The 26,095-nt window shown below is 41.9% G+C and overlaps 2 protein-coding genes across 3 annotated transcripts in view; both read right to left on the bottom strand.

Moving 5' to 3' along the window:
* tyw1 (tRNA-yW synthesizing protein 1 homolog (S. cerevisiae)) overlaps positions 1-8,790 on the bottom strand; it is a 91,130-nt gene extending 82,340 nt beyond the window's left edge. For both annotated transcript variants that reach the window (XM_072691248.1, XM_072691249.1), the window contains exons 1-7: positions 8,615-8,790; positions 6,069-6,199; positions 5,762-5,890; positions 5,119-5,220; positions 2,454-2,648; positions 1,906-2,184; positions 195-311 (exon numbers count right to left, since the gene is read on the bottom strand). In XM_072691248.1, coding sequence (XP_072547349.1) covers positions 195-311; positions 1,906-2,184; positions 2,454-2,648; positions 5,119-5,220; positions 5,762-5,890; positions 6,069-6,199; positions 8,615-8,621 — 960 coding nt within the window. In that variant the 5' untranslated portion in view covers positions 8,622-8,790. The remainder of the gene's footprint in view (positions 1-194; positions 312-1,905; positions 2,185-2,453; positions 2,649-5,118; positions 5,221-5,761; positions 5,891-6,068; positions 6,200-8,614) is intronic.
* Positions 8,791-10,638: 1,848 nt separating this feature from the next.
* On the bottom strand, positions 10,639-23,296 carry tmem120ab (transmembrane protein 120Ab). Its single transcript, XM_072691247.1, has 12 exons — positions 23,228-23,296; positions 21,135-21,253; positions 20,230-20,346; positions 20,081-20,140; positions 17,825-17,920; positions 17,631-17,720; positions 16,900-16,965; positions 12,776-12,837; positions 12,590-12,682; positions 12,298-12,362; positions 10,926-10,994; positions 10,639-10,749 (listed from the first exon to the last, which is right to left on the bottom strand). Exons 1-12 carry the CDS (start codon positions 23,294-23,296, stop codon positions 10,639-10,641), a joined length of 1,017 nt encoding a protein of 338 aa, XP_072547348.1.
* Positions 23,297-26,095: the final 2,799 nt, after the last annotated feature.

The following is a 26,095-nucleotide window of genomic DNA, read 5'->3' as shown; positions in this document are numbered from 1 at the left end:
TGTGCCATGAAGACTATTTAAGCAAACTAAACAGATAATGAATTAATACAGTAAATTTGCCCTGTTGTTATTTATCAGTGATAACTTTTTTTTGGTCATAGTTTACTTGGTTTCTATCGGCGAACGACTCCATATTTCTTGGTTCACAATAAACTCTCTGCTTTTTTGTTGCTGCGGAAAAGCACAGATCATACCTTGGCTTTCTTCATGTGGTTCATGACGTTTCCGAGATCTTCCATGTCGATGACCGAGCCATGAGCCTTCTCCTCTTCGCCTGCAGACTCTGAATCACTGCTAGACTCAAACAGCTCCTGCAACATCAAAGACAGCACCCACTTTTACCTCATAGATCTGTACTGACCAAGGTTTTCAGTACACACACAGACACAATTATAATTTATTTATATTTATATATATATATATATATATATATATACACACACACACACACACACACACACACACATACATATATACATACATACACACACACACACGTACATACACACGTCTTTCAGAATTAGCAATAACATCCAGATATTGTACCTGTAACATATACTGAGTGAATCAGAGTCCACATTTCTCAGAGTATGACTCAATTTTTATGAAGATCTATGGATACAGGTGATGGACCTGATGTTATCAAGCTTCACAAAGTAGGACAATAGTCCGAACTGACCAGAATTCTAAGAATGACCTAATTTCCTTAGTACTTATAATGCATAAACAAAAATGTGTACATCATCAGCATGCCTACAACTTTACCAGCCTAATATGCTTTCTTCTTGCTTCCATGACTGCGATGTGTTGTTTGCTAAGGTCACCTAAAAATAGGCTGAACAGTGAGGTTTCTAGTTATAGAGGTGATGCGAGTGTGCAGACAAACTGGGTAAATTAGGGCCATGCTTGACTTTAGAGTGGCGCACAGGTCCAAGTCTATATTATGCCTTTTAAACTTATAAATTGGGTGTAACTACTAAACTACTAAATAAAAACAGCCTTATCTGACCACAAACTCTCAGACACAGCTACAAGCTTAGTTTTAGGCAGGGCTGCACCAAAACCACTTTCCTTTCCCATACAGATGCCAGATTTTCAAGTATCTGCCGATACTGAGTACAGAATACCGATACCAACTCTGACTTAAATACTGGATAATTATAGTGTTCAACTTTTTATAGGTTGTGCTTGTTTATATCTGGTCCCAAATAGGATCTAATAAGCTCGAAAGAACAGTGTTTACTGGTGGAGGAGCTGCACATTTGAAAAGCTTCAGAGCTATGGAAAAATTAAAATTGCCACAATGCAGAAACACGAACACAGCAGCTAAGCTTGACCAAAAAGGTTCTAAACTTTAGTGCGTGGCCTTTAAACAAGCTGCTGCAACTCATTTATTGGTTTCAGAAAGACACCACATGGAAAGAAAATGCTATAATGTAAAAGTTCCATTAAATGTCTGTTTAACGGTAATAACTGTTTATGAATGGCTCTTACGCGATTGGTTTCATAAAATATGCAACGTAGGGCATCACAGTATCGGTGCTCTATTGCCAATACCGATACTGTGTGCAAGTGCCAGTATCAGCACCGATACGGTATCAGTGCAACTCTAGTTTTAGGCTTAGGAAGGGAACTACACTATCAATATCTCTATGACACAAAAGCACCCATATCTTAACACATAAATTAGAGTCATGAGAGAACAGCTAAGTGGTACCAGAAGGTGGCTGTAGTGAGAAAGCAAAGGCATAAAATTGTGTTTAAGAAATGTTTTCATATTACTTTGCTTCAAAAACATACAGTAGACAATCTGGGACTTCTTATGAACACATTCTAAACTTTAAAAAAAAAAGGTTCTTAACATCATTAAAATGCCTCAGAAACCCCCACCGTTCCTCAGCTTACCTCTGAGCTGTGCTTCTCTGGAGACAGGTGGTCGCCCTCTGCTTCCTGCTGGTGCTTCTTCTTATTCTTGCAGGAGCTTTTCTTGCACTTGCCGCTGCACGCCTTCTTCTCACCCCTGGCCAGGGCCTGCAGGCGGGTCAGGAACTTGGCCTTCCAGGCCTGGAAATCGGCTTGCACGCTGCCGTTGCGGCTTTTTACCACGTTGCAGTCGCCCTCTCCGCGGCTCAAGATCCGAGAGGCACTGAGAGCCCACAGCCACTTGTCCACATTTTTGCCCACCTGCCGAAAAACACAGTCAATAGGATTTGAATTTACTGATCAAATTACAGCTGCTGGGACTGTTTTAATCAAACTTTTTTCAGGCATCAGAATGTAGCTGGTGTAGCTGCTGACTTGGAGTAAGAAACTGGGCAATTTAAAGACCTTGGGAGCAGCTATGCACTGGACATGCAAGTTCTAAGCAAAGAAAGTTTATTACTGAATAGACCAATAAAGTCACCACTGACACTTTTACAACATACAGTGCTGGAAAGTGGGAGAGCTCTTACCGTATTGTAATGGCCAACATACTCAGAGTTCCCGAGCCCAAAGACTGCGTATCTCATTCCTTTTAGGTAGGTTTTGCCATAACGGAAGTCTGTGGATGCCTCTTCGAGCCATTTACAGAACCACTCTGCATTCTCAGTGGGCTTCCCATCAGTGTATGTGGCCACAAGAAACACACAAATCATTTTGCTTGTGCACTGGAGAGGAAAAGAAAACATGGTTTTGAGCTGGGCATGGCTTTCTAACCTGCTACCAATATATTATTTAGGTCTTCTATCAGACAATGTTGGTTGTAACATGCACTGCTTAAACAACCTAATGAACTAATTAATACAAACACTACCGTTAATACATGATAGCAGCATGCAGAGCCAGCTCACTAGCTTCATGAACTTTTCACCTGACTCAGTAGAAGTGTCAAGTGTAGAAGTAGTAGTGCAAGTCCAGGTAAACCTTTTGCATTCTGCCCCACATACTCTGACTGATTGTAAGCAAGGAGGATCGATACACTAGGCATTAAGTATTGGAAGGCCATGGGCATCCGTCAACATTTCCCCATCATGAATCTACAACACATCCTGTAGACTAAAGGCTAATTTCCATGTTTGCTGCCATAGTAGAATGCAATTTCCTTGCTGACAGTAAACAGCGCTCCACACGGGCACAGAGTGTTGAAGAATGATTGATTACTGAAGCCTGAGGAGAATACATAAGCCACAGAATAATGTTTCTTAGGCACTAATATTATCTTTAAAAAAAACACAATTTTTCATTTTTTTTTTTTTTTATATACGACACAGCTTTAAAACTCCAGACAGATTATGACTAAGACTGCTTTCATCACTTTGCAAGTGATCATACATTTCTGACAACTAAATAATTACTAGTCACACAGATACTTTGAAGACCTTCAATCAAGACCAAGAGCTTTTAAAATAAGGACTGAGCAATGAAACGTAAATAAACGTAATAAAAAGTAAATAAAAGTAAATAAAAATTTGAATGGAAAAAGATTCAAGAAGATTAAATCCAAAAGAATAAACTTGTAAGACTTAAACACTTAAAACACTATAAAAATGTTCTTGCTGTCAGATGCCAGTTAGAAAGGATGGTTTAAATAAAAAAAATAAAAACATTTAATACACAGCTAGGCTAAAGGTAGAATTTTTGCCAATTAAGGTCAGTCAATTAAGAGCATCTTTGCTTTCACTAGAGGTCATTTTTAATTCTCTGGGTGGCTAACTGCCACATTAGGGGTTAATAATGTACCTAGGATCCTACTTTGGAGTCTGTGACTTGAAAGCTCATGGCACAAAGGGAAAATTCTAAACCTCAGCATGCATAAATAAATAAATAAAATAAATACATACATGTGACCTCCACAAAACTGATTTCCACTCCACACAACTAAAAAGGGTACCAAAAGCAACAGTACAAACAATTTTATGCAAATGTAAGCAGCCTGGAACAACACAAACACTTCACGGTTCAGGAAGAAAGCACCCGGAGCGTCCCAGGGCCGAATACATTTTGGACTGAAAGGTTCAAATGAAACCAAAGACAACAACAAAGCAACAGATGGAGAACCTGGAAGCATCAGCTACCAAAGTGTCTACATCCACTATTGAGAGTGCTACATCGCCAAAGCCTGAAAGGCTGCCGTGCAAGAAAGAAGCCACTACTCCAAAACAGACTAAAGTCTGCACCAGGGCAAAGCCAGAACACAAACTTGAAATGGGCTAAAATTCCAGAAAGGTATTGTGAGAAGCCTGTGTAGGGGGCTTAAGGGTGTGCTTCCTGAGCAGTTGGGTCTCAGGCATTTTTAAAACTGATTTTGTCTAAACAAACCAAACGCAGGACATGATGTCCAAAGACGGTGACAAAAGGACAATTATCCCAGTCAAACGGCAAAGGATTCGGAGGATTCTGGTGTGGACATCACAGTCGCCTAACCTGAACCCCATTAAAAATCTTTGGTGGGATTTGAAGAAGCACTAATTGCAACATTTACAATCTGTTTGGCTTCAGCTTTATGCACAATTGTACTGCAAAGACCTTCTAAAACGTGATAAATCTTGTCAAATAAAATAACAATAATACATACAAACAATTTAAATATATATAAATAAAATATAATATAAAAGCAAATTGGAGCACTTCCCAAAATCCTCCCTTTTATGCCCAGATAGCCCACTTGGACTGCACTGAGGTCTGCAGAATAAAATCAGTACAGACTCTAATCGTGGTTATAACATAACCCCGACTCAGGGCAAAGATCAAAACCAAGCACTGCCCTTGGCACAACTTCACAACTTTCCTGGCTGCTTTTCCAATGGAAGAGGATTTGAGTGTCACCGTCTCCAGTGTGAGAAACCTGAGCAGCAGTACTAGACTGGAGTGATTAGCATTCTTCAAGCATGAATACAGAATCAAAAAGGAAGCCGCCAACCTAAAACCCATCTGAAGTGTCGTTTCCTTGCAGACCGATGTGAGATCAGGGCAGGCTCTGACACAACTGAAGTTAGAGAAATACTAAATTCTTAAAAGAAGAAGAAAGGAAGAAAAAAAAAAACCCTAGGCTGCTCTGACCAATACGGTCATAAAAAGAGATCTGATGAAAAGAGTAAAAGAGAGTAAAGAATCTTAAAAGGAAAAAGGAGAACCCACCTCATCTGACAATCTGTCATCTGGATCATAATCTTTCATGTCAATCACCTCGGACTGGAATCCAGCAGCACAGACATCTTCAGCAAGCTCTCTGGCAAACCCCTGGGCAGAAGTATTCAAGTGTTCGAGCCTTAGATCATCAACATCTAGCCTTTTCCCATTTTGCTCATCAGTAATTTCCACTAATTTACTGACAGAGTGCCTCAGCTGCTCTTATATACTGCAGCTCACATAGGACAAAGTATCTACAGGGGTTGCACTGATCACATAATTCAAGTACAGTCTAAGTAAAAAGGGTTCAATATAGTGTTATTTGATTTGCTGGAACAATATTCATCACTATACCCATTTAAAAAACTATATTCAAACTCTCTCCCATACCGAGACAATATTTTTGATATGCTTTGAAAAGCGGATTGTGTATCACAATAATTAAAATTTGTCAAATTGGCCACCGCTATCGCCTTTTTGGTGCTGTACTGAACAGCTTTTACAATGTTCTATAAAAAACAATTTCCAAGAGGTTGTATATTGGTTAAAATTGTCGAAATATTGTATATTTTTCCATACACATAGAAAGCATATAGGATTTTTTTTTTTTATATTCGATTTTTAGATATACTTGATTATCATGAACACAAACCTTTGCCGTTGCAGTCTGTGACCCATAAAAGATCCTTACACCTTCAACATGGACAACTTTTTCTTTTTCCAGGACCTTCTTTTTCTCAGGCTTGCCACGCTGAGGGCTTACAGCATTAGCCGCTTTTTTCTGTTTAAAAAAATTTATGATTATAATATAACAACACCATCGTCATCATCATCATCATACTAGGATATGAAGACTTTAAAATGAAATTACTCTTTTCAGCCTCCTATGCGAAACTCCTGCAGCCCATACAATCAACGAGACACGTGAAAGCAGATTTTATTGTGGGGAAGTGTCCTACCTTTTTCAGGGTCATGTTCACAGTCAGCCATAGTCCCAAAAGAACAGCTGCAGCCGTGTACACATACAGCCGGCTCTGCCACACCGTCCAAAGCCAGCCTTCAGCGTAACTCCAAGCACTGTCCATCGCCCCTGCACAATATTATTACCAGAAAAAAATAAGTTGACATGTTTTTTTGAACATTGAAAAAAAAGAAAGCATTCAAACCTCTTCAAAATCATTACATTTTCCTAGGTTACAAAAGCCACTGTAATATTTCCATAACAGACTGACCCTAAAAAAATAATAACATTTAGAATTGGTAACTTTGGGTGTGAAAATACTGCACGACGTGCACATTTTCGGGCATCCGTGTTCAAGATCTCTGGTTCTTGTGAATACTTTACTAAGTAAACAATGAATGGATCTTCAAAAGGCATACAGTTAAATATGAAACATTTCCTTTTACCATTTTCAAGCAAATATTTGTGCATTATTATTGTTGGTTTATAAATGTCCCAACAATCTGCAGCCTAGCACTCTGAATATCAATCAATTAATCACTTAATTGATCAATCAATTAAGAAATTTCAAATCCAGAAAGCTGAGTAAAACCAAGTAGTAGAACCTTTGGTAGGTTTGCTAAAAACCCAACATTTGCCTGCAAAAGACCTTCAGGAAGATTTAGCAGAGTGGCGGTGCACTGTTCTACTATGCACAGACTCCTGCATCCTCACTCTAAAATTCAGTGTCCGAAGTTTCCAAAGGAATGTCTAAACAAACCTACATGCGTTTCTGAACACAATGAGCAAAAGTGTTCAGCTGGTAGAGCAGAGCTGGTCAATATGACGATATTTTACCATATTGTGATCAATTTTCTTCTCATGATAACATGCTTTTCTAAGCATATCAAAAGATACTGTCAGTGCTTAATAAACACGGATCAGCTGCAGGTTTCATTACACTGGTTTAATTAGATGAAGAGCAGCAGATGTTCAATAAAAAGCACTGTATTCAGTACAGAAAAGAATCTGTGAGGTTTTTAGCCTGTGATTACATGAATAATCACAGTGATAAATATTGTGTATTGCAAAAAAAAAAAAAAAAAAAAGTGTTTAAATATCATGAAAAGAACACCTCTCCAACTGTTTAGCATGGAGGTGCATCGATCATGCTTTGGACTTGTGTTGCAGCCAGTGGCACAAGAAACCCTTTCCCGGTCTAGGGAAGAAGGGATTCAACTAAATCACAAGAGCTGAAGATGAAAAGAGGATGGCATCTACAGCAGGATGACCAGCCTAAACACACCAGCCTAAACACACCACAGAAAAAAGGAAGGAAGGAAGGGTTGTGTCACGGCCTTCACGGCCCCACCGACCTAAACATGACTGAAAATCTATGGTGCATGTATTTGTATTTGCAAAATGTGTCCTCCGCATTTAACTAATCTGGTAGTGAACACACACTCACACACACACACTCACACACACACACTCACACACACACACTCACACTCACATGTGTTAGGGGCAGTGAGTACACACACACCCAGAGCGGTGGGCAACCAACTCCAGCGCCCGGGGAACAGAGAGGGTAAAGGGCCTTGCTCAAGGGCCCAACAGTGGCAGCTTGCCGAGCCCGGGAATCGAACCCACAACCCTGTTATCGATAACCCGGTGCTCTAACCGCTGAGCCACCACTGCCCCAGGACAGGCCTAGACCCATGCAAAAAAGAGAAGTGCACGAAATACCAGCTTAAGAATTATCTCACAGAACTAGAAGCCTTCTGCAGGACAGGGCAGGACAGGACAGGGCAGGACAGGGCAGGACAGGACAGGACAGGACAGGGCAGGACAGGACAGGGCAGGACAGTTACCCAAAGCTTGTTACTAACTAGTGACCATGCAAAGAGTAACTGTTGCTTCTGGACATTTTTTTTCATTGTTATTTTGAAAGGTTGGGGGGGGGGGGATAATAATAATCTTACTTAAACTATTAAAGCATGTCATCTTTAACTTTATATTATTGCTGCCTTTTGGGAATAACAGCTAAGTGATGCTAACAGAAGTCCAGTTATTGTCCTTTGCAGTACAGTGAAATGCACAGGTTTGGGCAGCCTGGTAGAATTAGCTAACCTGGCTAAGCTAAACAGATGAGAGAAAGCCCTTTTTTTTTTTTTTTTTTTTTTTTTACAAAGACCATTCATTTGTAATAAATACTAATAATAACAGCATTAACAGCAAACGTGCAGATGTAGACGTAGCTAGTACTAGTGAGCTGCAGTGAGCGGACTGAGTGACCCACACTGCTAAGAGAGGCTAGCTAGCTATATTGGCGGCAAGACGAGCATTAACGCTCACATGTCCTCATTAATACAATATTTAACACACTTCACTGGTGGCAGCTGACATTCCGATACCAATACCTCTAAATCTGCTTTAATACACTAGCGCTTAATACACTGTCTGCCGTGTTAGCTTAGGAACAGTGTACGAAGTGTCGCTAGCTAGTTAGCATGAGAGCTAACAGCACAACGTCTCCAGCGTACAAGCTCCAAACGCGCTCACCTGCCATGTCGGAGGTGAAGGGAGGAAGTGCTGAAATTGTGAGCAAGGGTTAAAAACACAACTCTGTCAGACGTCCGTCATCACACTGACCACTGTCCAGGCCGGGGCGTGCAGTGCAGACCGCTCGCTAAGTTCAGAAATGCACACTGAAGGACGCTGCCATGTTGTTTGTGATGGTGGACTTATGGGACGAGGTCGCGTCCCAATATAAGTCCCCTTACTTCACTAACTCCCCTTCGTTACTTGTTTTAACTAAAAGCCACGTTCCCTAATTACAAGCACCCTTCCGTACTTTGCTCTAATTAGAACACAGCCAGACTGCGCTGTTTCACTTGGTCGTCTGGCTGAGCTTTATAATTTTGAACTGCTTTACACACATACACACACACACACACACACACACACACACACACACACACACACAGAGTCGTGTGCAAATGTTTGGACACCCCCGGTAAAATTCAAATGTAATGTTTTTGACTGTGTAATTGCCAAGAAGCTCACATCCTCAACAGATACACACTTCTCCAACTTCAGCACAACTTTTTGTTCAGTAGCTTAAATTTTACATATTAAAATAAAAATTTAAAAAATACATTTAATAGTGCAAACACATTGTTTTATTTTAACAGATAATAATAAAAAATAATAGATAATAATAATAATTTAAAAATTAAATTAAATATATAATAATTTTAAAAAAATATTTTTTTATAAAAAAAAAAATTAAATAGTCTAAAATGCATTTCTGTAAAAATGGACTAAACAAAAAGATTGGCACTTTTTAAAAATTGTAATAAATAATTGGATAAGAGGGACAGGTGCTAGAAATATAAAAATCGCATGTTTAAGCCGTTTAAATAGAGGAAAGTTGACTCTGTCAGTCAGAAGATGTGAGAACCAACATTGTAAAAAATATGGGCAATCTCAAGGCTCAGAGCTCAAAGTCAATCTCCAGAGATCTTCATGTTCATGTGTCCACTGTGTACAGTGTCATTAAGAAGTTTACACCCTAAAGGGCACTGTAGCTAACCTCCCTGGACGTGGACGGAAGACAGAAATTGATGGTGGTTCATGTTCTGGAGGAAGTGAAGGGGTGCCAATATTTTTGGCAATACCTGTAAATTCATCCATCCTAATATCCACTCCTACTAGGTATATCCACTTGAGGTGGGACCGGAGCTTCCCTAGGATCATAGGATAGAAATTCCCCCCTGGAGAGAGAGCCAGTTCATTGTAGGGTACCAAACTCACCTATTACCTCACACACTCACATGGGCATGGACAGTTCACTTACTACTAGGACAGAGGCGAGAGCGAGGGTCTCGTTTTTAAATATTACTTTTATTGAAAAATCTTTTATTTTGAATGACTTTGAATCACTTCATTATTTGTAATGAACTGGACCTGAGCTTCTGCAGACTCCGCTCACACATAACGGTATTTCCGCCATGCTGTGTACGGGTTTCCAAAATCAGTCCTGGGGGACCCCATGTTCTGCACAATGTTTCCACTGCTCTCTAACACACCTGACCCAGCATGAGAAGCTCTTTTATTAGTAATGTGCTGAATCCGGTGTGATGGATGAGGGAACGTGTGGTCATCTAAATAAGCAGATGTTCAACAACGAGGACGAAGAGAAAAGGACCTCACATGTGCACCAGAGTGGTGGGCAGCCTTCACTCCACTCCAGTGTCTTGCTCAAGGGCCCAACGGTGGCAGCTTGCAGAGCCCAGCTGTCAAACCCACAACCTTGTCATTAATAGCCTGGTGCTCTAACCTCTGAGCCACCACTGTGTATTCACTGAGTATACCGCGGGACTGGGACTGGGACTGGGACTCCCTGCATTGTGCTACTGTTAAACATCTGCTGATTTAGATGATTGCTTCGTTTCATAAAGCTTATATTTGAATAGTTTTTTTATCATTTTGGAATAAAATGTCTACCATATTATTTGCAAGGAGTCTCTCATCTATTGCTGTGCCATCAGTTCAGCAGATACGGACATTAAATCAGCAGCTCGTCAGTTGTGCTTTTCCCGGTTCTTGTCTTTCTGCTTGTGACGGACCACTGCAAGCGTAGTCAGAACGTTGCCAGTGAATAAAATCAGGAAGCAAAGCCCACACATGGAAACCTGGTTGAGAACAGACGAGATACATCCATCAACAAAGGCCTCTCCAGTTCAGGCAATGACGAGTACAATGGAGAATATGGAGCATTATTCTACTGAGTATGTAAATAAAACAGAGACGTAATTAGCATTATAAAGAGACCTGGACTGGATACAAAGATCTGTACTGCTGCACTCACCTGCCACTCTTTACACTGAGGAAGGCTGGCCATTCGGAACAGGGTAATGCTGTTAAAAAGCTGCCAGGACTGAAAGACAACAGTGAGAGAAATAAGAACAACAGGCAAAATATCCCTGTAGAGCATCGCGTGGCTCCATTCCCTTCTGTTCTATAGAAACAAAGCCAGAACTGGCCGCCATGTTGTCAAATTTGCAACCACCGTCTGTGCGATGGAGACCAGAGGTGGAGACAGACTCGCCTACTCTTCTGGTAGGCCCACCTCGTTCTCACAGACGAAGTATCTCAGACCGCCTTCATTGAGTTTACAGCTGATGCTGCGAGAAGGTGACGATTAAAAGATGAATAGGTAATGTTTATAAGTGGTATTTGGACTTGGTCCAGACAAGAAAATAAATGTGGCAAGAGCATAATGGTGCAAATAGCCCTTTACAGCCAAGGCTGTCAATCATTTAATTCCTAAGTGTAACCCCGCCTACTTAAGACTTAAGAAGGTTAAGGTTAGGGTCACATTTTAAAAATTGAAACATACAAGGATGGGTGGAGCTACACACCATACTGCAACCAGCCAGCAGAGGCGCTAGACCTATGGGGGCAGTGGTGGCTTAGCGGTTAGAGCGCCGGGATATCGATAACAGGGTTGTGGGTTCGATTCCCGGGCTCGGCAAGTTGCCACTGTTGGGTCCTTGAGCAAGGCCCTTTACCCTCTCTGCTCCCCGGGTGCTGGAGTTGGCTGCCCACCGCTCTGGGTGTGTGTGTGTACTCACTGCCCCTAACACATGTGTGTGTGTGAGTGTGTGTTCACTACCAGATGGGTTAAATGCGGAGGACACATTTCGCTGTACAGTGTACACTGCTCAGGGACAAATACGTGCACCTTTTTAAAACTTTTTAGAGGTTATTTGAGGCTTTCTACAGTCAATAGTACAGCCACACAAACCAGGGGTTGCTTACACCTCACAAATTTGATGTCAAATCCCTCAGAGAAGAAACCGTGACCACGGCCTAAACAGAGCTAAATCAGGGATTATAATTATAATTATATTATAATTGAGGAGACCAGACAATGGTTGAAATATGAATGGCGGGTTCTCGTAAGGCTTAACATGGCATCGGTTTATGGACCTTGAGGGCCAACAGCATATTAGACAGGAGGTCATAATGTTTCGGCTCTTTGGAGTATATAAAGGACTCACTGAACAAGCAATCTAGGCTGAAACACTCCATATGACTTCAGTGTGAACACGCAGGCTAAACTGTGGTAGTTTGCTGAAGAGGATGTGGGCCCTTTATCTTGAAATCAATAATCAGGCTCTTCTTTGACAAATACTTGCTGTGATCAACAAACATCAGGGACACAGAAACATACTCACATGACCAAAGAACAGAAATGGCAGCAGAAATGTCAGCCCTCGCCACATCCATGACTGAAATCCCTCTGCAAAACAAAGCTCAGTGAGCTTTCAGCTCCCAGTATGTCTACAGTCTACATGTGCTTCCACAAGGGCACATGATGGTATGAGTGAACTGCTAATTCCAGTGGAAGCATTAATCACATGTTCCCAGATGTAGTCGACAGGCCAAGACAATTGTCTTAATTGCTAACCACAAGCTTCTGTCCTGTGTTAGCTACATTGGCCCAAAGCATTGATAGGTTCCCCTTACCCACTGTCAAGTCCAGGTTGTGCCTTTCCCCAAGAGCTTTGAGCCTGTAGAGGCATCCACTCTGATAGTAATACTGAAGGAACTGTACAAAGCCTGCAGGGACAGGAGGCAAACAGCATTTCTCAATATTGCTTCAAGCATCAAATATGCAAAGATCGTGATGCTGTGAATTTGCTTGCCACTTACCCTGATACAGACAATAACCCAGAAACTGGGTCCTGAACATCTGGTACAGTTCACCATCAGGCCTGAGGCAGGGCATGAAACATTACACAGCAATTCAACAGCTCAGCCTTGCTGAAGAGTGCTGACTGAGAGTGAGATGGGAATTAGAGCACCAAACTAATTACAGTAGTAATCTGCTAAGTCATGGATCATTTAAGACAGTGTTATTAGCAAAACTAGCTTGTAGGTCCACATTGCTGGTGTACGGAGATTGTACCCCATATGTTTTGGTTGGTCATCCATTAGTCTATCACCAACGCTAATTTCTGAGCCACTCTTGGTTGGATATTTTGGGGTTTGGGACCACTTTAATACCCCGTTTATAACTGGTCACTTCAGTGGCTATGCTAGCTATGGTGCTATGTCTATGGCTGAATCGGGGCTATAGTGCTAGCATGTCTATGGCTGGATCGGGGCTATAGTGCTAGCATGTCTATGGCTGAATCGGGGCTATAGTGCTAGCATGTCTATGGCTGAATCGGGGCTATAGTGCTAGCATGTCTATGGCTGGATCGGGGCTATAGTGCTAGCATGTCTATGGCTGTTTTGGGGCTATAGTGCTAGCATGTCTATGACGGTTTTGGGGCTATAGTGCTAGCATGTCTATGGCTGGATCGGGGCTATAGTGCTAGCATGTCTATGGCTGAATCGGGGCTATAGTGCTAGCATGTCTATGGCTGAATCGGGGCTATAGTGCTAGCATGTCTATGGCTGGATTGGGGCTATAGTGCTAGCATGTCTATGGCTGGATCGGGGCTATAGTGCTAGCATGTCTATGGCTGTTTTGGGGCTATAGTGCTAGCATGTCTATGGCTGTTTTGGGGCTATAGTGCTAGCATGTCTATGGCTGTTTTGGGACTCTAGTGCTAGCATGTCTATGGCTGGATCGGGGCTATAGTGCTAGCATGTCTATGGCTGGATCGGGGCTATAGTGCTAGCATGTCTATGACTGTTTTGGGGCTATAGTGCTAGCTTGTCTATGGCTATTTTGGGACTCTAGTGCTAGCATGTCTATGGCTGGATCAGGGCTATAGTGCTAGCATGTCTATGGCTGGATCGGGGCTATAGTGCTAGCATGTCTATGGCTGGATCGGGGCTATAGTGCTAGCATGTCTATGACTGTTTTGGGGCTATAGTGCTAGCTTGTCTATGGCTATTTTGGGACTCTAGTGCTAGCATGTCTATGGCTGGATCAGGGCTATAGTGCTAGCATGTCTATGGCTGGATCGGGGCTATAGTGCTAGCATGTCTATGGCTGGATCGGGGCTATAGTGCTAGCATGTCTATGACTGTTTTGGGGCTATAGTGCTAGCTTGTCTATGGCTATTTTGGGACTCTAGTGCTAGCATGTCTATGGCTGGATCAGGGCTATAGTGCTAGCATGTCTATGGCTGGATCGGGGCTATAGTGCTAGCATGTCTATGGCTGGATCGGGGCTATAGTGCTAGCATGTCTATGACTGTTTTGAGACTCTAGTGGTAGCATATCTATGGCTGGATCGGGACTCTAGTGCTAGCATGTCTATGGCTGGATCGGGGCTATAGTGCTAGCATGTCTATGGCTGGATCGGGGCTATAGTGCTAGCATGTCTATGACTGTTTTGAGACTCTAGTGGTAGCATATCTATGGCTGGATCGGGACTCTAGTGCTAGCATGTCTATGGCTGGATCGGGGCTATAGTGCTAGCATGTCTATGGCTGGATCGGGGCTATAGTGCTAGCATGTCTATGACTGTTTTGAGACTCTAGTGGTAGCATATCTATGGCTGGATCGGGACTCTAGTGCTAGCATGTCTATGGCTGGATCGGGGCTATAGTGCTAGCATGTCTATGGCTGGATCGGGGCTATAGTGCTAGCATGTCTATGGCTGTTTTGGGGCTATAGTGCTAGCATGTCTATGACTGTTTTGAGACTCTAGTGGTAGCATATCTATGGCTGAATCGGGACTCTAGGGCTAGCATGTCTATGGCTGGATCGGGGCTATAGTGCTAGCATGTCTATGGCTGAATCGGGGCTATAGTGCTAGCATGTCTATGGCTGAATCGGGGCTATAGTGCTAGCATGTCTATGGCTGGATCGGGGCTATAGTGCTAGCATGTCTATGGCTGAATCGGGGCTATAGTGCTAGCATGTCTATGGCTGAATCGGGGCTATAGTGCTAGCATGTCTATGGCTGTTTTGGGGCTATAGTGCTAGCATGTCTATGGCTGTTTTGGGGCTATAGTGCTAGTATGTCTATGGCTGGATCAGGGCTATAGTGCTAGCATGTGTATGACGGTTTTGGGGCTATAGTGCTAGCATGTCTATGGCTGGATTGGGGCTATAGTGCTAGCATGTCTATGGCTGGATCGGGGCTATAGTGCTAGCATGTCTATGGCTGGATTGGGGCTATAGTGCTAGCATGTCTATGGCTGTTTTGGGGCTATAGTGCTAGCATGTCTATGGCTGTTTTGGGGCTATAGTGCTAGTATGTCTATGGCTGGATCAGGGCTATAGTGCTAGCATGTGTATGACGGTTTTGGGGCTATAGTGCTAGCATGTCTATGGCTGGATTGGGGCTATAGTGCTAGCATGTCTATGGCTGTTTTGGGGCTATAGTGCTAGCATGTCTATGGCTGGATTGGGGCTATAGTGCTAGCATGTCTATGGCTGGATCGGGGCTATAGTGCTAGCATGTCTATGGCTGGATTGGGGCTATAGTGCTAGCATGTCTATGGCTGTTTTGGGGCTATAGTGCTAGCATGTCTATGGCTGTTTTGGGGCTATAGTGCTAGCATGTCTATGGCTGGATCGGGGCTATAGTGCTAGCATGTGTATGACGGTTTTGGGGCTATAGTGCTAGCATGTCTATGGCTGGATTGGGGCTATAGTGCTAGCATGTCTATGGCTGGATCGGGGCTATAGTGCTAGCATGTCTATGGCTGGATTGGGGCTATAGTGCTAGCATGTCTATGGCTGGATCGGGGCTATAGTGCTAGCATGTCTATGGCTGGATTGGGGCTATAGTGCTAGCATGTCTATGGCTGTTTTGGGGCTATAGTGCTAGCATGTCTATGACTGTTTTGGGACTCTAGTGGTAGCATATCTATGGCTGGATCGGGGCTATAGTGCTAGCATGTCTATGGCTGGATCGGGGCTATAGTGCTAGCATGTCTATGGCTGGATCGGGGCTATAGTGCTAGCATGTCTATGACTGTTTTGAGACTCTAGTGGTAGCATATCTATGGCTGAATCGGGACTCTAGGGCTAGCATGTCTATGGCTGGATCGGGGCTATAGTGCTAGCATGTCTATGGCTGGATCGGGGCTATAGTGCTAGCATGTCTATGACTGTTTTGAGACTCTAGTGGTAGCATATCTATGGCTGGATCGGGACTCTAGTGCTAGCATGTCTATGACTGGATCAGGGCTAAAGTGCTAGCATGTCTATGGTAGGTCTAGGATTCTAACGTATCGTGCTAATAAGTCTATGATCCCATTTACACATGAGTTGTATCTGGATTGTATCCTGATAAGGTTTTAGCCACATGCGTTTACACTCACTAGTCAAATGTGTCTCCAGTTAGTCAGTTAATCAGTCTGGAGGGGTTTTGATTGCCAGACTCATCTTGGCTATAACATGTGGCTTTAATGCCTCCTGAAATGGTTTGAGTGATCGGATTTGAATCTGGTTTAAATGAATCTTGGGCGTGTTTACACTTGAGTTTTTATGTGGCTGGGTCTTATCCAGGTATAATTCTGATACTCAAAACGCATGAAGTGTCCATGTATAGACGGGGTTATGGGGAACAAACTGTGAATGATGGACAACTATTTCTAAGCTAAGTTCTTTCTAATAAAGTGGATGCCAGGTGTTTAACATTGTTTGATTCCTGAAGCATAAGGGCATTTGCTGACTACTGAAGAAAGCCCTGACTTGTAGGCCATAAAAGAGTATACACATGTCCAATACTGTTAATTGATGATATACAGACCCAATGGAAATAGGTCAAAAGGGCAAAATGCCGCTTCTAGTAGATGCACTATTGTTGCACTAGATTCAGTCCTTTGTCATTTAAAGCATTACAGTTTTTTTTAATGACTTACCAAGTCAGCATGATCCCCGATAGAACAGTTGAGATGTAGTGATGGACTACCCACCAGCCCTTAATCCTGAAATGAAAAGAATAGGCCATCAGACTGGATCTGTTTATAAACCTGTTTAATCACAGTTTTAACGCATTAGTGTGATTTAATAACAATATAAAAGCCTTAGACCCCGGTCAAAAGTTTTATGTGAACTCCTACATTTAATATAAAACTTTGTATCTCCAAAATTACACCTTTAAATGAAAATATTATACCGTAAAATACATTTTGAAGCATTTCTATTGGTCCATTCATCCTCAAATTTGATTTAACTGATTCACATTATGCCAAAAGTAAATAAAAAGCATCAGAAAATGAAGATTATGAAGTGGCAACAAACTAACCATTCAGTATCTACTAATTATTCAATAAATAAACAGCAATCTGCTCTGTACCCAATATATATTCAATGAGTAGTAATTATTCAGTTACTATGAATTATTTAATACTATTCAGTACCTACTAATTATTCTGTATATATTAATTATTGAATATCTACTTATTATTTACCAGGTACTATTATTCATGAAGTATCTCCACAAGTATCAGTAATTCAGGTCCAGGCCCACTGACAGGCCTGTGAAGGTCATAGGGTTGGACTCAATAACAACAATAAAGGGTTGGACCTATGCATTCAGATAGGTGACCTGCTAAGTATCCACTAAACACGTCTACCAGCACTAACTGACCTGGATCCATTACTGATGAGAACGCTCTCACGGATTGTTAAAGTGCAGTAGTACCAGACCAAAAGGAAGTTCAGGAGTGCGTCCACAAATCTGAAACACAACGCAAAGCAGAAGCAACAAGGCAGGGCTGCAGTTACTGCGTTTAAACTGGGAAACTGAGTTTGTCTGAGAATGTTGTAAGAATCCAGTCTCACCTGTAGGTGACAAAAAACTCACACAGGAAAGCCAGCAGAACAGCAATCACAGTCACACCTAGCTTGAATTTCTCATATTCATCTTTGTAGGCAGCCCTGTAGTGAAATGACAACAGAAGACAGACGATAGTTCATTCTCCTCCAAGCTCATTAAACAATCCACAGGAGGCTAGATTTGAATATGAGGCCTTCTCTGTAATTTGACTTGGACATTTGGTCCAATTGACAAGGGTAATACTGCCACCTAGTGGCAAGGGATGTAATTCAGAAATCCCATTGCACATTTTTTTTTCTCTTACATGTCTTATTAGACTCAGGGAGGACTTTCATCAGCTAATGGTATTATTCAGATGCAAGCAATATGCAGTGCAGGTGGACTATGGCACTGGAGTAGGATTGGGTCTCTGGTCTGGTGTATCCTGTCCATAGTCATTTTCAGATGATCTATCACACCTAGTTGTATTGTATTCATATGCACACTTACCCTTTACTTTATTACAAACACCTACACTGTGAAAAGTATAAGATCCTTGGGGAACTTTTAGTACCTCTTAAGGTGCTTTGAGGAACCCTCAAGAAAGGTTTTTAGAAGAAAGCAGTTCCTTGAGGTTCCTCCACCGTTTCAAACTGAAGAACCTCCAAACGTTCCTTAAGGATATTATATTCTTCTGTACAACAAGGTCCACCTTTTATACTGGTCCACTAGATCAGTGTTTTTCAACTCCAGTCCTGGGATCATCAGGGAATCAGGTATTTATTGTCCTGATATACTTAACTCAGCTTGTCATCTAATTACCAAGCTATTCATACACTGAATCAGGTGCATCAGGGAAGATCTGGAACTCTGCAGGACAATGAGTCTTCAGGACTGAAGTAGAAAACCACTGCACCATGCATCTCTGGTTCTGGAGATCTGCAATTCTAAAAAGTTCAGATCTCTCACAACTGGGTCTAGAAAACCACGCCTGTAAACAAGAGATGAACCGCCCTGGCCCAACGTTTTTGCTTGTACATCCAGAATTTACTAGGAGATCGAGGTGCGGTTGCTGGGAGTACTAAACTAGATCCAGTGGTTTAACTTCTGGTTGAGTGGTGGTTGGAGCGGACAGCCTGGCATGGCTGGTGTGTATCAGGCACTGCAAGGCTGAAAGTGGTCCATCACACACAGATATCCAGGCAAAAGTTGTTTTGTGGTCAGAAGGTGACCACTGAGAGAGGACTAGAGGACGACTGCCACAGACTGTGCGTCAACAGATGGGCCACAGCAGTGCTCACCAACATAGCCGGATTTGCCATATGGGTGACCTGGGTGACTGCCCAGGGGCACCCAATGTCCAGGGACACTGAATATGATTTATTTATTAATTTAATTGTTTTTCAACATAATATTTGTTGAAACTTTGCTTGAAATCTATTTACACACCAAATTATTCAGTCTAATTACTCAATTATTCAGCTGATTTTGGCCTTAGCTTACAAGGTGTTAGCTGAGGAGCTAATATTTGTTAAGTTTAGATATTTTGTATAGAATTATGAATATTATCAATGACATTTATGGCATTTAGCTGACGCTCTTATCCAGAGCGACTTACAAGGTTACTCGTATTACAGAGGTGGGCCAATGTAGTGTTAGGAGTCTGGCCCAAGGCCTCTTATTGGTGTAGTGCAGCAGTCACCCAGACTGGGAATTGAACCCCAGTCTCCCACATGGTGTAGTAGCTCAGTGGCAGGTAGTGGTGTTATCTGTTGCTCCACACCAACCACCAACCAATGACATCTAATGCTAAAGGGCACCAGCGGATCTTGAGGTGGTCCTGGTCACCAATCCTTCTCTTGGAGATGTATTTTCTTACAAACTGTAGCTCCAACCCCAATCTAGCCAATCAGATTACTACCTTCAGATCACTACTGTAATTAGCTAAATGAAGTGTGTTAGATTTGGGTTTGAACAGGAAGCTCAATTTAACTCAGCGAGGCCCAGTTTCCCAAAAGCATCTTAGTACTAACATTGTCTTAATGGTAAGAGAGAGTGTTCGGTGTGATGCTCGTTCGACCTTTTAGGAATTAACTCTGTGCTAAGACGCTTTCCAGGAACACAGTCGATTTAATTGCCAGGTTTAATGGGTGTTTTTCAGTAGAGAACTGAGAACCAAACTGGACACCAGCAAGGTGGAGCTACAAGTTGGGTGTTTGTAATAAAGTGGACAGTAAGTATGTATGGATGGCTATGCATAGGAACGAAGGATCACTTCTTACTTCGACTGCTTGCTTAGAAGGTTGACGTTCACACTTCCGAGAACCAGACTGAGATATATCCTTTAGGAGAGAAGAAATGAAGAAGAAAGACACTGAACATTGAGAATGCAGAGAACCACATTGTAATATTGCTGGCGATTATACGTTACCCATTTTTCTTGGGAAGAAATGATTCCATTTGGACTAAAATGTTGGGCCTCTCTTGGATGTGTCCCTTAATCTCCTCCACCTGCTTCTCTTCCTCTTCCGTAAGTCCTTTGCTACATCTGTAATTGTTAAAGTTACCAGTTTAGCTAACACTTTATTTTCATGGTCCAGCTGCATTGTACACTATGTAGACAAAAGTATTGGGACACATCTCAAAATCACTGAATTCATGTGCTTCTTTTAGTGCCATTGCCACAGGTGTCTAAAATCAAGCACCTGGTGGAGGAGGGATAATGCTATGCGGAAATCTTAGCAGACAGACCAAGACACTTTGGATAATTGTATGCTTCCAACTTTGTGGAAGCAGTTTGGGGAAGGCCCTTTTCTTTTCCAGCATGACTGTGCCCCAGTTTGGTGTGGGAGACACTCTCATCCAACATCCTCAAAAATGCTATTTTGGATGAATTCCTCTAGACACACTCTACACACACTTTCTTGAAAAAATAGTGGAAGGTGTTTTAGCTCAAACTTCATATTAATGCCTATGGATTTAGAATGGGATGTCATTAAAGCTCTTGTAGGTGTAAAATTAAGGTGTTCCAATGCATTTGTCCATTTGTCAATTTATATAGTTCATTCAAAATCAACTTTAACTTCTGCTAATCAATTACACAAACCTAGCCCTGACCTGACACTGCTGACAGTCCATATTTATACAACTTAAGTTCAACTAACAGATGTGTGAAAGAATGTATATGTATGTCAACAAGAGACAAATTAAGATTAGGAAATTTATAAGCAGCATAAAAGAACCAAGCCACCCTCCACTGAGATGCCTAGAGGCCTAAGGCATATACTAGCATGCTAACAGCATGAGTTACATTTGAACTAATCCTTGTATCCTTACTTCTTCAGAGACTGAGACAGGTCCTTTAAATACTTCCTGTGGTGAGCTATAGAGGCAGTGAAGTTGTTCTGCAGTTTGGAGACTTCGTCCAGCTTCTGCATGTAAAGCCTCTGAGTTTCCTGAGAATGAATAAATGTCAAAATGTACAACATCAATGTTACTAAACAACATCTGCATGTTATTCTTAAAATGAGGCCCATACTCATCGGCCATTTTATCAGAAACTTCTAGCATATACTGTTTCATGAAAAAAAGTAGGTGAACCATATGAAAGTACCTGGATTTTTGCATTGATTACTAATAAAATGTGGTTTATCTACGTCATGCTTATAGACAGTTTTAGACAATAGACTCAATAAAACGAAAGTATTAATACACAAACAGTTGAACTGCTTATGTCTACATTGAGTAAACATGCAGTGTACAGTGCAGGCTAGAAAAAGTAAGTGATCATCTGTGTTAATGAAAAGGTGTTTTAATCAAGGTGATCAGAGAAAAGTTGGTGTAAACCAATGACTGTAGAAAACATGGACAGCGCAACATCTCTGAAAAGTGAAGCAACCACAGGTCTAAGCCTCTGCTGGCTGGTTGCAGTATGATGTGTGGCTCTGCCCATCCTCATATGTTATAATGAAAGATGTCTGAACTAAACAGTCTTTCCATATCCAGTGTTTAATTGCAACACTTAGTTTTCCCTGTGCTAATATTGGTACATTTCTTTATAATAAGAAGGTTGGGTTACAATTAGGAATGAAGTGATTGAGGACCTGCATGATGCCCTTTCTATTCATTACATGGAGTAGCTGAATTGCAGTGGAACTTACCTGAACTGCACTTTTATATAGTTTAAACTTTCCTTATACTGTACAAACCCAAATCCGCTCTGCTCAATGAAGGCGGTCTAAGACACACACTTGGTCTGGGAGAAGGGGGCTGGTCTACCAAGTAAGTAGCAAGTCTGGCTCCATGGTTTCAATTGCACAGACTTTGGTTGCAAATTTGACAACATGGCGGACCATTTTGGCATCATTGCTATAGACCATAAAGAAAACAGTACCACGGCGTCCATGGTTGCTACAGTCATTGGTGTAAACCATGTCTCAATGCAATCAACTTTTAAAAGACCTCAGAAGATGTGTTACACGGACAAATTAAGCTGGAAAAGTACAGCTGTTACTATTTGCAAACACAGGGGATCTACAGGCTGTTAAAATCAAGGGTTCACTTACGTTTTCTAGCCTGCACTGTGGGTGTTTACTCAATGTGACCAAGAAGAGACACGTACAGTACGGCTATGTGTTTATGTGTGTGTGTTAATACTTTATTTAGATTTTGTTTGTCTAAGTTTCTAATTCTAGGTAACTTGGATAACAATCAGACCATATTTTATTAGTGAAAGGCTTGCTTACCTTTCCATTCAGCTGTTAGTGCACTTTGTAGGTTTACCGTTATTGCAGTATATGACTGAAGCCCATATGTTGCTGCTCAATGTATCAGTAAAAAAGGACTACCAAAAGATCAGCACTGAGCAGCTATTATTTGGCTGGTGGCCCATTCTTAACAGCAACATTGACATAGTGGTGCCATGTTCATGTGTATCAGGCACTGCAAGCTGAGAACAGGCCACCAGCCAAAAACATCCAATGAATAACGGTGTACTACTCAGAAACCGATCCCTGATAAAGGGCTTAATGGTACGGTGGTACTGAAACTGAGTTCTCAGGGCCCTCTAGATGGTCCATGTCTCAGCTTCCAACACTTAGGAATGGGGCAAAATCAAGGGAAGTAGGGCGCTCAAGTAAAATGACACATCATGCACACTTTGAATGCATATCTGCATGAGTTCATTTCACACAGATGAGCTAATATAGATATGAGCTGTATATAGCTGCAATTTAGCTTTTGTATCAAACATGACACACATGCAGGGCAAAAAGCTTCAGAGTGGACCCCAAGGACCAGTTTGAGAGCCACTTGGCTAGATGATGATTAGCACAAATTGTTTCTAAAAAGAGAAATGGCTGTAGTGTCTGTCTGTAGAGCTAACCATGGAGCTACAGTCTCTAATAAGAAAGGTGAATGGATGTACTTACTTGAATCTGCTGAAACTCGTTCTCCAAACTCTCCCATTCTTTTAGAGCCTTGGTTAGTTTGGACGACATCTCCAACCTTTCTCAAGAAGACCAGGATGCAGAAAACGAAGGATTTTCAACCCAGAGCCATTCCCAAAGACGGATTTCACAAACGAATATGGACTTTTGTTTATGACTTGAAGTGACCTTTGACTGTTGCGACTGGGCTGACCTTCGGTACACTTGCGTCTGGAATATGTTACATGCTGTAACAGCAATCATACCAAAGTGACGTCAAATTGACATTCAAATCCAAAACAAGGTAGTCAAAGGACAGCAGATTTAGCCACCATTCAGATTCCTGTGTTCTGCATGTTTAGTCACTGCATCCAGCTGCCGTTTTCTCTCTGCGTAAAGTCAGCATCCCTGGTCATTCGCTTTAGTTGCACAATACGATAATTTAGAACGCAATCAGTTGTGCAAAACAACAGCTATAAACCCAGAGCCAGACAGGTGAAGGTGAAGCAACACGACAGGTCACTGTTGTAATAGAGTACAGGAACTCTGTGAGTGAGCTGGTTCAGTATTTCCTAGACTCCTCATTGAATTTCTGTCTGTACAGAAAAGGACAATTGAGGCTCAACTAATTTCACAGCATTTCATTATTACTGTAACTCACCCTATGTATTTAACATAGCACATGGACATTACTTGGGGCTTGCCCAGCCCAGCCATCGAGATAAGCAAGTCAAAGCGCTTCAGAGCGCAAAGCCATAAAACGAGCTCTGTACAATTGTTAACTACCGAGGCATCTGTGTGCTTTGGAGGCCACAACCAAATACAAGCTGCCGTGGTCCCAATGCCTAAAGGCAGGCATCAGCTAGAGGGGTATAAAGCTCCTAGCACTGGGCTGTGATGGAAGGATTGAGTTCCATTTAATATCCTGGGCAGAGCTGAATTGGCGGAACCAATCATCCAGCATCGGTACCGATGCTCAAGAGGCTGAATGCAGTTAAAGTGATTTCAGAAGAGACTGGATAAGCAGGTGGCCAGAAAAGTGTAAGATCAGACTCCAGGTGTGGTTTGAATAGCGTTTCATTCAGCTGTGATATCGAGAATTCACAGTCCTTTACAGAAACAACTGGGGAGACTACAGTCCAGGCAGAAAGGGTTCTGGAGATGGAGGTGGATGCAGATGGTTCCTTGAGCTGTCAAGTTCTACATAGCCTTTATGACAAAACCCTTAAAGAACCCACTTTTTAAGAGTCTAGAAAGGACAAGCTGATAACCCATTTGCTTAAGATGTGACACCAAGGCCCAGGAACCTCCTCTTATGACTGGCTTGTGCCAGTGGGCCCCAATACAGGAGTAAATGATCCCTGGAAAACAGCCAGAGAAGAACCGCTAAAGAAGGGAATCAGCAACGTCATCCCTTACCAAACAAAAACCAAAAGCAAAGGAAAGCGAGACCGGGCTCCCTCATCCAGGCACTGAGATAAATAAAAGCGGCTATCTGATCAGAAAACAACGTGTGGATAGCGTGATCTACAGGCAGGAGAGCAGGCCAAAGTTAGTCCCCTATCTGCCTTCATGAATGGTCTCACAGAGGAGAAGCTGTTACACAGGTTTAAGCCACATTCTCTACTCTTGAAAAGAAGAAACTTGGGCTGTGCCCCAGAACACACACTAGTTGTATACACCCTGTGAATTCCCTGCTAGCCCTCTATGGCATAGCCCTCTATGGCATAGTATCTCATCTATTTTGATTATTACACTGTCCCTTTTATGTATTGATTATTTGTGTAAATTATTTTTATATAATGTCACAGACATGTCTCTGCACAATAGAAATGACAGAGTAGAGTAGAAGTGGGTTTGACATTTCATCCAGGGATGAAGCATTTATTGTCTAAAACCTTGCCTCAAGGCAACATTGTGTAGTTAAACCACTCCTGTGAGTGGTGCTCTGGTCCTGGAGACCCCTGCCCTGCAAATCAGGTGTTTCCCTGCAAATCATGGGGTCCTTGGGACCACTATGTTAAAGTGTTAACGGCACTGAGTGATGGCATGTAAAATTCTCACAATAATAGGGCAGTTATGGTCATTTCTTCAGACAATGTAACTGTAAATGCAGCTTTTTCCATGTTACCAGCTAGGCATATGATCCTCTGTAGGTGGAAAAGAGCTGAGCCATAGTCTCGCAAAAACTGGGTCAAGAGGTCATGGTACATCTTTAACCTAAAAAAAACATTGAGAATCAGTCAGGAGATTCTATACATTCTGGCAACCCTTTTAATACATTATTAATGTGTTTTCTTTTTTTCTCTCTTTCCCAAGATTCAAGATTTATCATGCATGTAAGCTATGTTAGCTGTTGGTGGGGGGCAAAAGTATACTCATGGAAACACTTTGTGTATTAATATTGAATAAACCGTAAACACTGAGGACAATAGGCTGGGTGAGGAAGACAGTGAGGACATGTGGACACCAGAATCAGAATGAGGAAACCAGGGGGCAGTGTGTTTTGACCTGTGGTGTGTGAGCCTGCATATATTTGATCTTTGCTCAAATAGAAATTCATATTTTACATAAATTTAAATAAACTTATTTTTAAATTTGATTACGTGTGTGACTTTTTAGTAGCCCTGTTGCACTGGATTGTCTGGTGTAGAGGGGTAGGGAGACAATTTTATAAATTGAATAATATCAACAGGCTCTCAGATGTTGGGTGAAATATTTTCTTTTTCTCCAATTAAATATAAAATCTATGTCATAGAGGGCTAAGGGCGGTGACATACTGCTAATTAAGGTACTAATTAATCATGACTAAATAAATAGGGCCTTCTATCTGAGCTGCACTCCCTCCAGCAACACACACAAAACGCCGAC

The sequence above is a fragment of the Salminus brasiliensis genome, chromosome 11 (assembly GCF_030463535.1).
Source record: "Salminus brasiliensis chromosome 11, fSalBra1.hap2, whole genome shotgun sequence".
In the NCBI taxonomy this organism is placed as follows: Eukaryota; Metazoa; Chordata; class Actinopteri; order Characiformes; family Bryconidae; genus Salminus; species Salminus brasiliensis.
This window is presented reverse-complemented; position numbering and strand designations above follow the sequence as displayed.

What these genes read in the sequence shown, in the direction of transcription:
- tmem120ab (XM_072691247.1), bottom strand. Translation starts at nt 23,296, where the DNA reads ATGTCGTCCAAACTAACCAAGGCTCTAAAAGAATGGGAGAGTTTGGAG. An exon ending in CTTCTAAGCAAGCAGTCGAA is followed by an intron (nt 17,921 to 20,080) that starts GTAAGAAGTGAT and finishes ATTTCACTACAG; the next exon opens with GGCTGCCTACAAAGATGAAT. An exon ending in TCGGGGATCATGCTGACTTG is followed by an intron (nt 12,838 to 16,899) that starts GTAAGTCATTAA and finishes GCCCTGCCTCAG; the next exon opens with GCCTGATGGTGAACTGTACC.